The sequence below is a fragment of the Hemitrygon akajei genome, chromosome 21 (assembly GCF_048418815.1).
Source record: "Hemitrygon akajei chromosome 21, sHemAka1.3, whole genome shotgun sequence".
NCBI lineage: Eukaryota > Metazoa > Chordata > Chondrichthyes > Myliobatiformes > Dasyatidae > Hemitrygon > Hemitrygon akajei.
Window position 1 is genome coordinate 62,591,955 of NC_133144.1, and position 14,460 is coordinate 62,606,414.

General features: G+C 39.5%; 1 protein-coding gene across 2 annotated transcripts in view; it reads right to left on the reverse strand.

Annotated features, from left to right (window-relative positions):
• The window catches only part of parga (poly (ADP-ribose) glycohydrolase a), a 165,024-nt gene that overhangs the window by 32,228 nt on the left and 118,336 nt on the right, over nucleotides 1-14,460 (reverse strand). For both annotated transcript variants that reach the window (XM_073025591.1, XM_073025592.1), the window contains exons 12-13: nucleotides 14,374-14,449; nucleotides 6,620-6,767 (exon numbers count right to left, since the gene is read on the reverse strand). In XM_073025591.1, coding sequence (XP_072881692.1) covers nucleotides 6,620-6,767; nucleotides 14,374-14,449 — 224 coding nt within the window. The remainder of the gene's footprint in view (nucleotides 1-6,619; nucleotides 6,768-14,373; nucleotides 14,450-14,460) is intronic.

The following is a 14,460-nucleotide window of genomic DNA, read 5'->3' on the forward strand; positions in this document are numbered from 1 at the left end:
CAGTGTACGTGGTAAATAAAGCTCACTGCATAGGACAGTAACATTACAGCAACATCCCAAATGCTCTTCAGGCTTTAGTTCTACCAAGCTGCATCTGACTCCCTGCACTTAATCATGTGTAATATATCTATGGATGGGTCTTCAGACAAAGAGTTTTCCAAATTAGATAAATGGAAATTCTGCATCCAGCATGATGTGGAAACTTAGTGAGGTAATTGATTTTCATTAACTTCAATTTTGGCTAACCAAAACAAAATAAACTTTATCAGTTGCATACATTATGTGACAAGCCATTCTTAGAAATTTATATCTTTGTTAAAGAGAGTATATTAAGATCAGGAAGTAAGGTAATAAAATTGTTCTGTGAATAGGATTAAGTTTAATGCACTGAGCAATGATTTTCTGTCTAGTGACCCACTATCTTTTTTTATTAAACCATTTAATGCAGATATATTACTTGTTTTCCATACATAATATTCAAAATGACAGACAATCAGGGCAATGCCTGTTAGCTGACAGAACAAAAATAAAATGCATTTTAATCATGACAGAAAGAAACTGATATCAACCTCATGTTTATTGACTGCTGTGGGCAGTGAACTTCAAACACCAGCAGCTCTTTACTGCTCAGGATTCTGACAAACTGACAAGCTAGAAAGAAATGTCTCTGTTAAGTAAATAGTAACAAAAGCAAGAAAAAAATGTGACCTTTTTGTCTAGAGTAGACAATCTTAAAATTAAAAAGCAATGAAATTTAAAAAGAACTTTGCAATAAATCAGCAAAACAGTTTGTATTTCACTTCTGGTAAAACATTATATACACAAGTTAAAAAATATTTAACAATTTCACACAATAGAATTTGCATTAATTTAGACCTAAAGTCAGATTTATGAAATTCTTTCCAAGAAACCCCCAATTAACCAAGAGCAGTTGCATTAAAGCCTGTTCCTATCTGCATTCAAATAAAATGTTGCTATTCATTAAAATCCAAGAATAATCTGGAGAGGTAGGAGGAAATATAATTCCTTTGGCAATACATACCAAATAAATTCTTCCCATCTCTTTCAAGCATGGTTTTAGCATAACTATGTGCTTTTGAAATGTTAAACTCCTTCCTAACAGGTAGCACTTGATTACACCTATTAAGCCTTCGCCAAGATTTAACAGTTAATGGAAATATCAAGCAGACATGACATTAAGGGGACTTGGTTAAAGTCAGATAGAAAAATAAAAGTGCTGGACTTTGAATAACAAGTGCAATGAAATATTCCTCTCCATTATGTGCCCACAAGTGTCACTGTTGATAAGTGTATAACTCTAAGTGGCCCTTAACTGTAAATCCCTGAAAATGTTAAGTCACATCACAAAAAGTGAGTCATCACAAACCATGGCCATTTGGCTTAAAATACAAACTGCTTGAAGGATGCTCAAGGTAATTTCAATATCACTTCCAACTAGACTTTCAAGCAGAGTTTTACTCTCAGCCAGAAAGCCACATCCAAATCGTGCTCTTTTGTACAGCTATTTTGCCAGAGCATTTAGATCTAAATTTTATGCCAAACTCATGAACGCATAAAACTGTAAAAACAAACAGAAGGGATAAATTCAATCTATTTCATCTCTTTATAAAAAGGAAAATTAAAACTTCAATCCATCCAACAATCATTCATTCCAGTTAGGAACAGCACATCTACACACAAAGGTTCTGAAGGGTCTCAGCACAAAACATTGGTTCTTTATTTCTCTCCATAGATGCTGCCTGGCCTGCTGAGGTACTCCAGCATTTTTGTGTGTTGCATTTGTCATCCAGCTATGAAGTTTTTTAAAAAATTTAATAACTACCTGTGTTAATGCCAAAAAAATCATCAGCAAAATGCTGGAGGAACTCGGCAGGTCAGGCAGCATTTATGGAAAAGAGTAAACAGTTGACATTTCAGGCTGAGACCATTCTTGGGGACTGAGAAGGAGAGGGCAAGATGCCAGAATAAAAAGGTGGGAGGAGGGGAAGGAGGTTAGTTGGAAGGTGATGGGAGAAGCCAGTTGGGTGACAAAAGTCAAGGGCTGGAGAAGGAAGAATCTGTTGAGAAGAGAATGGACCTTGGAGAAAGGGAAGGAGGAGGGGACCCAGGGACAAGTAATAGGCAGGCGAGAAGAGTAGGGAATAGTGGAAAGGGGAGGGAGATTTGTTCTTTGGAAGGAGAAACTGACGTTCATGCCACCAGGTTGGAGGGTACCCAGATGGAATATAAGATGTTGCTTCTCCACCCTGAGGGTGGCCTCAGCCTGGTATAAGAGGAAGCCATGGATTGACACCTCAGAAGGGGACTGGGAATTAAAATTTTGGCCACCGGGAAGTCATGCAAGTTTTGGCAAGAGTAAGTTAAAAACACAAAAAACTAGAAAGAAACAGAAAAACGCTGTGCCAAAATTATGTTCTTACAATTACAGCTGATTTCAGCTGAAGTACTTGCAGGAATTGTTTTTGTCTCATAAAAGAGGCAAACTGATGACTAAATGCCTTTTGAAGGAATAGATCAATGAATGAGAGTAAAATGAGAAAAAAAAATGCATTTACTCTAGTGTTTCCTTAATTTTTTTGCTGATATCTGCTTTATGCCTTCATGTATATCTCTAGTGAGAATTGACAGTGGAAGGATCCATTTCCCCAGTTGGATTTCACCTGCAGAAAGCAACGTACTTGCTGTTGATGTGATAATTTTAAGTAGTGCTCAGAATAGGAGTCATGCAAGTACGAAATAGAAATATCTAAAAATGATTTGTGTATCAACATTTTTGAATTAAGACTACATTTTTTAATGAAAAAAATCGCTGATACGCCTGGAAGATAATTTTCAACTTCCGAGTATTAAGGCCTGATGACAGATCACACAAGGCAGTATAAAGTACTGAATTAAACAATGGTCCAAACTAAGTGAATATAATAATTTACTTTGGATCTGGCTGTAGAATTTTAGTTTTTAATAGACAACGGGGTGACCCATTGAGGCACCATTTGAGAGAAAGGTAGTGCAGTCTGATGTGACCAGAATGAACATTAAATTTTCCTGAATGATATTGGTATTGCTTTGCTTTGGAAATTGAAGAAAAACCAGTTTATTAAAGAAGAAAGACGCGTAACAAGGCAAATACAGCTCCTCCTCGTTTAATGAAGGACACTTCTGATGGCAAAATTTCTGGTTGATCTGCCACCCTTGTGCCTCTCGTCGTCATTCTGGAGACGCGTAGTCCTTTCGTGTGCCGTCTCTTCATCTCTTCTGCTGTTTGTTCTTTGTCTCTGATCTTGGAGACATGCATTTCTCAGCTCCTTTGTCTCTTCCTCTCTCCTCCTCCTGTGCCTGTTGTTGTCATTCTGGAGACGTGCATGCCTCTCCTTCTCGGTCTCTTCTTCTCTCATCTTTTTTGTCCTGACACTTTGATCCTGGAGTCGTGTGGCCCTGGCCTCATCCGATTCTTGTTCTCTCCCTCTCGTCACTTCCCAACAACATTTGGCGTCATCTCTTGACCATAATGTACCCCTTCTCTTTCCACGTGGCATAATCAGGCTGACCATGTTTGTTTACCCTAATGCTGGATAGAAGATATGAAACAGTACTACCAAAGGAAGCTGATTATTCTTGATGATGTGGTTGGCGCTCTCCTAAATGGACGTGATATAGTCACCGCTGTCCTTTGACTGCAGCAAAGGGTTTTATGGGTGACTCAAAGTACATCACTACGGGTTAGGGGATGTTATGTCATACTTAAATTTACAGAAGATCCGATGTTCAGTTTTTGAATCTAGTCAAGACTTTTACACCCTGTCGGGACCATTTTTGAGTTATTTTCAAAATCTTTGATTTGTTGTTAAAGTACAGATGGTGGCTAATAATATATTTTATTATATGATAAGGGTTTTTTTTTCCATTTTTTCTTGCTTTCCCTAACAGCTCTGACTTTGGTAGAGGGTTTATATTTTTTTCTGTATAACAAAATTATTATATTTCAGTATTACGATTTAATTTAATTTTTATGAATACAGGGTTTTGTGATTGTAACTGTATTTTTAATACAATGTATTTTTTGACCTATAATATATATCTTCCTGTACTCTGTATTCCTTTATGCAGAAACTAATAAAATTACTGAAAGAGAAGTATGTCATTACAATACGATTTAATGATCTCTTACTGATGGGTGGCAGTTAGATCTGTCCCAAACCTGCATGTGCTGATGGTAATCAGCAGTATGTGACCACTCGAAATAGAGCTGCCCTGCCCTTTTGCTCTGGTTGGTGTCGCTGCTGAGGCTGGCCGTGTGCATGCGTCGTGGTGCCGCGTCCCGATTTCCATGATGGCGGTTGGCTCTCGGGTGAAAATGGGGCGTTGATTTCGGCGAATGAGCAATTTTATACGAATATATAACCCTGAACTTTGCCTGCATTCTGTAAGTTAGCGCATTTTAAGTCGATTTAGCCAAAAAAAGTGCCGCTGTAATGCACCGTTTGTGCTAACTAGAGGTCACAAACGGACAAACAGACAGACAGAGCATGAGAGTTTTAGTAGCATATAGATTTTGTGTGGACATTGAAAGGTTCATAGGGGATGACGCAATAAAGATGAACGCATTTAATAACATGCTAACATTCTAAATCCTGCAAATACTAACAGTTTTGACTGCATTTCTAGTAGATTTCAACTTCCAACAATTACTTAGACTGCAAATAGCATTATAAAATCTATTTAATTCTGAACGGCATCCTGGATATGCCTTCTTTTTGTTAGTATCATTGGGAGGTGGTACTAGAGTCTGACAAACCACACTCAATGACTCTTCTTCCCCTCAGCCAACAAATTTTTGAACAGTCCATGAACATTGCCTCATTATAACTACTTTTTTGCACTACTTACTTTTGTAATTTATAGTAATTTTATGTGTTTGCACTGTGCTGCCACTGCAAAACAACAAACTTCACATCACACAAGTCGCTGATAATTTAACTGACTCTAATCAAGAAGCTTAATCAGTGGAGACAGAAGAGACTGTGGATGCTAGAAACCTGGTTTAATCAATGGGATATCAATGATTGCTGGAAAATTTAACAAAACAAAGTTGGAGAAATACAAAAGTCACTTACTGGTGGATAACTGTTGCTTTTGTACATCCTCCTCACAAAGAGGGTTTTGTTGAATAATGAAACAGTCAGGCAGGGTCAAATCATCCTGAAAATAAACCATAAGCTCCGCTCTGTACCCATCTTGCAACTGAAAGATGAGTGGCTGTACTTATTTATTTGCTATTTTGTTTATTTATTTATTTAAAGATACAGTGTGGACAGGCTCTTCTATCCCAACAACCCAACATTTTAACACTAGCTTAACTAATGGGCAATTTACAAGGACCAATTAATCTACCAACTGTTATGTCTTCGGACTGTGGGAGGAAAGTGGAGCACCCGGAGGAAACCCAAATGGTTCATGTGGAGGACATACAAACTCCTTACAGACGGCGCCAGAATTGAACTTGAAACTCCGACATCTCAAGCATAGTATTGTGCTAACCTCTACGCTACCATGGTGCCGTGTAGCTACAATTATTCATGAGGATCTGTGTATACATGTTTGCATAGATAAAATGTCTGCTGCCTCCATGGCCTGAACCTCACAAATCTGTTTTAATAACCAAATATCCACATGTACAGACACACACACACACAAAATAACTTTCAAGGTTTGACACCTTCTCAATAACAACGCAGCACCAATTTGGGATTATTTTGGGATTATTTTATAAAATGTATGAAATAATAACTTCCCAATTTTATGACAAGTATTGTCACGTGGCCATTTTCTGCCTATTATTTCACTGGTCTAAGTATAAGTTGGCAGATGACAAAACGCAAATAACAAGTTACATATACTGCATAGCTGAATTTACGCAAGTTAGTGATAAGCCTATGTAACATTAACAAGCTCTATTAGAAACATTCTTCCACAATGTAGAAATGCAAACATCGAAAGGGAAAACTGGAGAGGATATTTCCTATGGGGGGGGGGGGGTGAAGAGGGTCTAGAACCAGAGGGCAAAGTCTCAGAATAGAAGGACATCCCTTTACAACAGAGACAAGGAGGAATTTCTTTAGCCAGAGGGTGGTGTATCTGTGGAATTCATTGCCAAAGACAGCTGTGGAGGCCAAGTTATTGGGTATATTTAAAGTAGTGGTTTCCTAATTGATTCCATCAATCACCCATGATGGAATGGTAGGCAGACTCGATGGGCCAAATGGCCTAATTCTGCTCCCATGTCTTATGACCTTAAAATTATTAAACAATGAGGAAATTATTTCCGGCGAAGCAATTTACAGAATTACTTCATTAACTATATGAGGAAAGAGTCAAAAGATATTGGAAGCTTTAAGCTACACCAGATCATTTCTGAAACCATCAACTAAACTAGATTTGTAGTGGAATTAATGCTCAGAAATTTACCAGGTTCCAACAGTATTAATTATACCTAGAAATTTCATTAGCTTTAAATAATACCTCTTCACATGATGTAACTAAATAATGAATTAACACTGATCATATGCTATATCAACAATGCCTAACACAGAAAACATACCAGTAATGATGAGACATTCATTGTAGTCCAAGGCTTCTGTAAACAGTCGTGAAACAATGAGCTCGGGGTTTATCAAAAACCTTATTTCTTCCTGCACGAGGCCACCATGTGTGACACCACCTCCAACAAATTTATTTGCAAAATCCACCTGAAAATAAAGATAAATATCATGTTTAATCTTTTGATTTTAGGGTTTGAAAACAATTACTACAACTTGAATGGGTATTTTTGGGGCATCACCGGATACCTATGTATAGTCATTGCAACCACTTATTAAAGCAGGTGCCCGCTATCTACAAATTATATTGCACCATGGCACACAGGTGTGTAGTATGGCTGAGGAATGTCAGTTAGGGTTAGGATGAGATAGTATTGGCAGGTAAGCTGGTACAGATGAGAATATGTGCTCGGATTGGGCATGGACATGAGAGTCAAAGGATCACTGCACTGCAGGGTACTAAGAAGAAATAATTCAATTCTGCTTCCTTGCTATTAAGTTTGATGTCATGATCTGCCCCCAAATGGACAAGTATTTATAATCTTTTATTTCAATTTAGATTTTCAACTTCTCTTGCTTTATTATCCAACTAATGTCCAGTTATCAAGGAAGATGAAGCATTTTGTTCTCTGGTCACTTAGTAATACAAGGACATGTGAAAATAGGGTCAGGAGCACGCCACTCAAATCCTCAATATATCCTGCCATTTAATGTGGCCGTGGCCAATTTTTCTCAGGTTGCAACTTCTCTTCTGTGCCAGTTTCCTGTAGTTCGTCATTTCCGCCTGAAATCTCCAACAACCTAGCATTTACCATCCTTCAAGGTAGAGAATTACTGAGATTCTACTCAGCAGATGGTGACAGCATCACAGTTTTAAGTCCTCTTATCTTAAAGTGAAAACAGCTGAACAATTACCTCATCATATCTGCTCAGGGTCTTTTACCTCTCAGTAAGATTATCTTTCAATCTTTCAAACTCCAATGAATATAAACCTTGTAAATGGAATGGGAACTTTGTAAGGAAGTTCGCTCATTAATGAATCACCTTAACTTTGCCCAAACTTCACTACTTCAGTACAATCCGTTTGATGAACCTTGCAACTAACCAATGTGAACAGAAGCAACGCATCATCCGACTGGCTAATTGTCATGAGTCAACACAAGTCAGCCAAAACCGAGAGTTAATCAGTTTCCCAACATACTCTGCAGTGTGGCTAATTTATATTAATTTGCAACTTGCCCTATCAGCTGAATCTCTGGTTTACTGGACACCTTTGCTCTGTAATGCAGCTAACTCTAATGGATACTTAAAAATGATTTATTAAAGACCTACCAACAAGCCATTTCTAGATGTAATATTAAGTCCAGTGGCGTTTCTCATCTGTTATGATAAAAAGTGCCATCATTAGGCCACACTTTCCTGAATACATTCTTCTAGCTAACACAACAACAACATTCACTAAACTCAAGGGCATAGTTATATAGTTTCGTCCCCTTTATTTCCAGTCCTGATGAGGGATCTCAGCCTGAAATGTCGACTGCTTATTCCCCTACATAGATGATACCTGACCTGGTGAGTTCCTCCAAAATTTTGTGTGCACAGCTCTGCAGATAGTCTTTGGGTTACATAAGAGTTCCATTCTTAGGAACCATCCTTAACTGATTTCCCTGCAAGTTAGAAACTCAAGCCACAAATAAAACCAATGGAATAAATATTGGCTCCAGTCAGAGTTCCATGAGACAATTTATTATTACTATCTTGAAAATTGTCTTAAAATGGGTGAATTTCCACAGTCAGATTTATGTAAATTAGGTCATTTATAACACTGGACAATAAAGATTTTGCTTCCTAAATACTTTTGGGTGTGCCTTATAGATCTTGGGCTGCTGATTATGAAAATCACCATGAAATTTCCCTATCAAGCACCATTTTTTAAAAAATTGCCTATATTTGTTATTTCAATTCAGAATTCAAGTCAGAATACTTGATGCCAAGATTAAGGAAGGCATTTTTGTTGGTCCACAAACCAAACAGGTCATCAATGATAGGCAATTCAAAGAACTTCTAGTGGGACCAGAGAAAATCACATGGAAGGCATTCAAGGATGTTGTTGACAAACTTCTTGGCAAATACAGGGCACCAAACTACATGCAGCTGGATGACAACATGCTTCAAGCATTCAAAACCATGAAGTGCAACATGTTACTAAAGATTCATTTTCTGCATTCCCATTTAGACTTCTTCCCTGCAAATCTTGATGCTGTTAGTGACGAGCATGGTGAAAAGTCTCACCAATACATTATGGTCACGGAGAAATGGCATCAGGGCAACTGGAATCCATCAATGCTGACTTAAGCAAGAAGCCTCAAATACAAAGTACAAACAAAAATTATCAACAAAAGATTTTTAGCTTATTGCAAAGTGACAGCACCATTATGCATTATATTTGATAAAAGTCAATTTCCTGTTTCTCCAAATTCCTAAGCAATACAAGTAGTCTGAAATTTTATTTGTGTTTAGCTTCAAGTGGTCTAGCATAAACAAAAATAATTCTGAAGAAGCAACGTTTCTGGAAAAAAATTGTTGTTCAGTGTATTAGGAGACCTTGTATTGACCTTTCTGCTCAAATGCAGATAGAAAGAAATTATAATCATAATGGAAACAGGTTTCAAACAAATACAGCACATTTATATTTTATATTGAAGGAATTCACACAAACTGTCTGACATGAGTAGCAATACAAACTAAGTTGTCCAGTAATTTAAATGACTAATCAAAGGTTTCATTGATATTTACTGTATACTAATCAGAGTGGGCACTATTCTCAATATTGTACCTGAGTATATTGATACAGAAATTAAGAAGGAGCGAAAATGTCTGTAATCCGTTTAACATAACTGAATTTAGCAACTTGCAGTGAAGGAAAGGCTTCATGCACTTTATGGCCACTGTTTCTGACATGAATATAGTCTGAAGCAGTTGAAGATCAAAGACAGATCAGTCTTCTGGTACTTAACACTAAATCAATAAAGCTTCCAGTTTAAGGCTGCAAGGGTTAATTGGTAAAATCACACTTCTGGGTTTCAGATTAAATCTGCACTTCAGTAGATCAGTTCTAATGCTGTGATGTTGAAAGCCAAAGGATCCTTTAAAAGCTCTTTGCAAATTCAAAGCAAAAAGAGGGAGAAAACTGATATGAGGCTGTGATCTCATCAGCACTTTGCTCTGGTCTCTGACTTGCCAGATGACAGCTGCCATAGCAGTTCCCTTCAGGCATGCTAAAGTGAAGTGAAGAAATGATAGGAACTGCCTTAGGGACAAAATTTTAAGTAGACTTTTTCCAATGACCAGCAGCATCTTCATTTTTGTTTTGTAACTCGTCCCAATTTGCAGCAAACAGAATGCACATAAAAAGGTATTGCATTATTCTGATTCTAATAGTTTCCCTCGGCAACTTCAGAAGCATTATTTATTCCTCAGCTGTAACCATGACAATAAATCAGATAAGCTAAAAAGTTGTACAAAACATTTGATTCTTACTAACCTACTTTCTATCTGCTTGTTGAAATAACATTTTATGCAAATAGACAATCTGGAATGATAACAACAATGCATTAATTTCTAGTAAGCAGATTTGGGCCGCTTATCTAAGAAAAGATGTAATAGAATTGGACAGTGTCCAGAGGAGGTTCATGAAATGTATTCCAGGAACGAAAGGGTTAACACAGGAGGAACATTTGACAGCTTTGGCCTGTATTTGCTGGAGTTTAAAAGAATGAAAGGGAATCTCAGTGAAACCTACCAAATATCGAAAGGCCTAGATAGAGTGAACATAGAGAGGATGTTTCGTATACTGGGTGAGCCTACGACTGGAGGGCACAGCCCCAGAATAGAACAAGGGTTCCCAACCTGGGGTCCACAGATCCCTCAATTAATGCTAAGGGCTCATGGCACAGAAAAGGTTGGGAACTCCTGGAATAGAGGGATGCCCATTTAGAACAGAGATGAGAAGGAATTTCTTCAGCCAGAGGGTGGTGAATCTGTGGAATTCATTGCTATGGACAGCAGTGGAGGTCAAGTCATTGGCATATTTAAAGCAGAGGTTGATAGGTTCTGTCCGATTACTCAGGGCATCAAAGGTTAGGGGGAGAAAGACAGAAGAATGGGATTGAAAGGGATGATGTCATGATGGAATAGGCTCAATGGGCTGAATGGCTTAACTCTCCTCCCACATCTTATGGACAACTTTTAAAACTTTTAAGAACTGAATTAAAGCTCTTCCTTTTTAATGCTACATAAGGCTACTGGACATTGAACTACTTTGACTGCTTTTTTTCAAAGTTAATTCCCATGGAATACTGTGATTAAACATTCCCCACAGTAGTAGTTTATGGTTAAGCAGCCACTATTCTCTTAACTGTATTTGGTTCAATTCCCTTGTGTTACATGTCTGTGTATTATCCAATTAGGCACATCGGATTGTTTAGTGAGAACCCAATACAATATATCCAGCTGTTTCCTATATTCAATCCATCTTTCCCCCCATTAGGAGTGAAAATAAGGCTTGAGATTTCGGCCACCTGGTGATGGAATGGCTGACACATGTCGACATGTCTTTAAGATTTGCCTCAGTGGATAGTGATCGCTGAAGAATAGCACAAACAGAACACTCATCACAGTTGTTGGTAGATCTATAAACTAACCACAAGCAAAAAGACACCACTCAAGCTGCACTAACAAGTCAACAGCATGATTGGCAAAAAGGACTTGAAAGCAGCCTCTCCATTTACATTCTCCACTGCCTTTTCATAAGCAGAATGGGTTACAAAAAAGACTTGGGAATCTGAGCTCAATTTAAGTTTTAATTGCCCTCTACATGATACTTTAGATCAAGGTCTATCAATGGCACAATTTAGATTTAGATTTATTTAATATATGTACAACAAAATATGTATTTACAACCTACATACCCAAAGATGTGTTTGGGACAGCCCACAAGCGTCACCACACATTTTGGCGTCAACATAGTATGCCCACAATATTCGGCAAAACAGCACAAGTAGCAACAACATCAGCTACACAATAAAGCTCCTTTCCTACTGCTCCAGGCCTCCAGTTCTTGGTCCTAGACTCTCAGACATTGAGCCGCCAACCTCCAGTCCCTGGACTGGAGTCACATCCGGTTCTCACCAACTTTGGTATTCAAGGTCTATAGAGTTCTATCTATATCTGCAGAGTTGCTGAATGTCTGAGAAAGAACTGCATATGGATCACTGGAACTCAACAAGAAATATTGAAATATTCTGCATCAATGCAGAACGCACAAGAATACCAAATGCCTCCATGATAGTGTTGCCAGTACTTTTACAGCTCAGCGCATTCTGGAGTTCAGAGTTCAATTCTGGCACCATCTGTAAGGAGTTTTACAGTCTCCCTGTGAAATGCGCGAGTTTCCTCTGGGTACTCTGGTTTCCTCCCACAGTTCAAAGACATACCAGTTAGTAAGTTAATTGATCATTGTGAATTGCTCATTAGCCTGTAGGCTAATATTAAATAGGTGGGTTGCTGGGTGACAAGGCTTGTTAGGCTGAAAGGGCATGTCCCACACTATATTTCTAAATAAGCACACAAGCAAATAAATAAATATATATATTTACCAGGTGGAATATTAAGCTAGATCAGGGGCTGACACCCTTCATCAGGACTGGAGAAAAGGGGATGAGAAGTCAAAATAAGAAGATGAGGGGCTGGGAGAAAGAAATGTAGGTGATAGGCAAAACTGGGAGAGGGGGAGGGTGAAGCAAAGAGCTGGGGATTTGTTTGGTGAAAGAGATAAAGGGCTGGACAAGGGGAAATCTGATAGGAGAGGACAGATGACCATGGAAGAAAGGGAAGCGACAGGAGCACCAGAGGAAGGTGAAGGACAGGTAAGGAGATAGGTGAGAGAGGGAAATGGGAAAGAGGAATGGTGAAGGAGAGGTGAGGGGAGCCATTACCAGATGTTTGAGAAATCGATGTTCATGCCTTCAGATTTGAGGCTACCTAGACGGAATACAAGGTGTTGCTCCTCCAGCCCGGATGTGGCCTCGTCGCAGCAGTAGAGACAGCAGTGGACTGACATGTCGGAACGGGAAAGGGAAGTAGAATTAAAATGGATGGCCAGTGGCAAAGTGGTCTCCCAATCTACCTTGGGTCTCACCGAAATACAGGAGGCCACATAGGGAGCACTGGATATAGAAAATGACCCCAACTGACTCACGGGTGAAGTGTCGCCTCGCCAGGAAGGACTGTTTAGGGCCGAAGGGTTCTGAGAGAGGAGGTGTAGGGGTAGGTGTAGCACTTGTTCCACTTGCAAGGATAAGTGCCAGGAGGGAGATCAGTGTAGAGGGACAAATGGAAAAGGGATTTGCATAGGGAATGATCCTAGTGGAAAAAAGAAAATGGGGGGGGGGGGGGGGGAGATGTGCTTGGTGGTGGTATTCCATTGGAGATGGCAGAAGTTATGGAGAATTATGTGCTGGATGCAGAGGCTGTTGGGGTTGTAGATGAGGACAAGAGGAACCCTCTCTCTGGTGGGATGACAGGAGGATGGGGTGGGTTGATAAACATGAAATGGAAGAGATGTGGCTGAGGGCAGCATTGATGGTGGAGAAAGGGAATCCCCTTTCTTTGAAAGAAGACATCAACTTAGTTCTGGAAGGAAAAACTTCATCCTGAGAGCAGATGCAGTGGAAATGGAGGAATTGAGAGAAGGGGATGGCATTTTTATAAGTAATAGGTGGGAAGAGATATAGTACAGGTAGCTGTGAGAGTCAGTGGGTTTATAAAAGATATCAGTAGATAAGCTATCTCCAGAGATAGAGACAGAGAGGTTGAGATAGGGGATGGAGGTGTCAGTAATGGACCAGGTAAATTTGAGGGCAGGGTGGAAGTAGGAGGCAAAGTGGATGAAGTCACGAGCTCCGCCTGTGTGTAGGAAGCAGCACCAATGCAGTAGTGTAGGAAGAGTTGGGGAGTGATATTGGTGTAGGCTTGAAACATAGACTGTTCCACATAGCTGTCAAAAAGGCAGGCATAGCTGGGACCCACACGAGTGCCCATGGCTACACCTTTTGATTGAAGGAAGTGGGAGGAGACGAAGGAGAAATTATTGAGAGTAAGAACATGTTCCATCAGATGGAGAAGAGTGGTGGTGGAGGGAAACTGATTGAGTCTAGTGTCCAGAAAGAAACTGACAGTTTGAGGCCTTTTTAAAAAGCAAACAAGAGGAAATCTGCAGATGCTGGAAATTCAAGCAACACACACAAAATGTTGGTGGAACGCAGCAGTCCAGGCAGCATCTATAGGAAGAAGCACTGTCGACGTTTCGGGCCGAGACCCTTCATCAGGACTAACTGAAAGGAAAGATAGTAAGAGATTTGAAAGTAGGAGGGGGAGGGGGAAATGTGAAATGATAGGAGAAGACTGGAGGGGGTGGGGTGAAGCTAAGAGCTGGAAAGGTGATTGGCAAAAGGGATACAGAGCTGGAGAAGGGAAAGGATCATGGGATGGGAGGCCTAGGGAGAAAGAGAGTGGGAGGGGAGCACCAGAGGGAGATGGAGAACAAGAAAGAGTGATGGGCAGAGAAAGGAAAAAAAAGGGGGGGGAACTAAATCCTTTTACATATAGACCACTATTGCTTGTAAGATGGTCAAACATCAATGCAATCTTGATGATCAGTAATTTTCATGGCATTCTTTAATTATTGTACTTTTACCTGTAACATCCCACGTCCATTGTCTTCGATTGTCCCTTCACACGTGATGTGGAGCCTGGTCAACTTCTTTGTAGACCTGACAAAAAT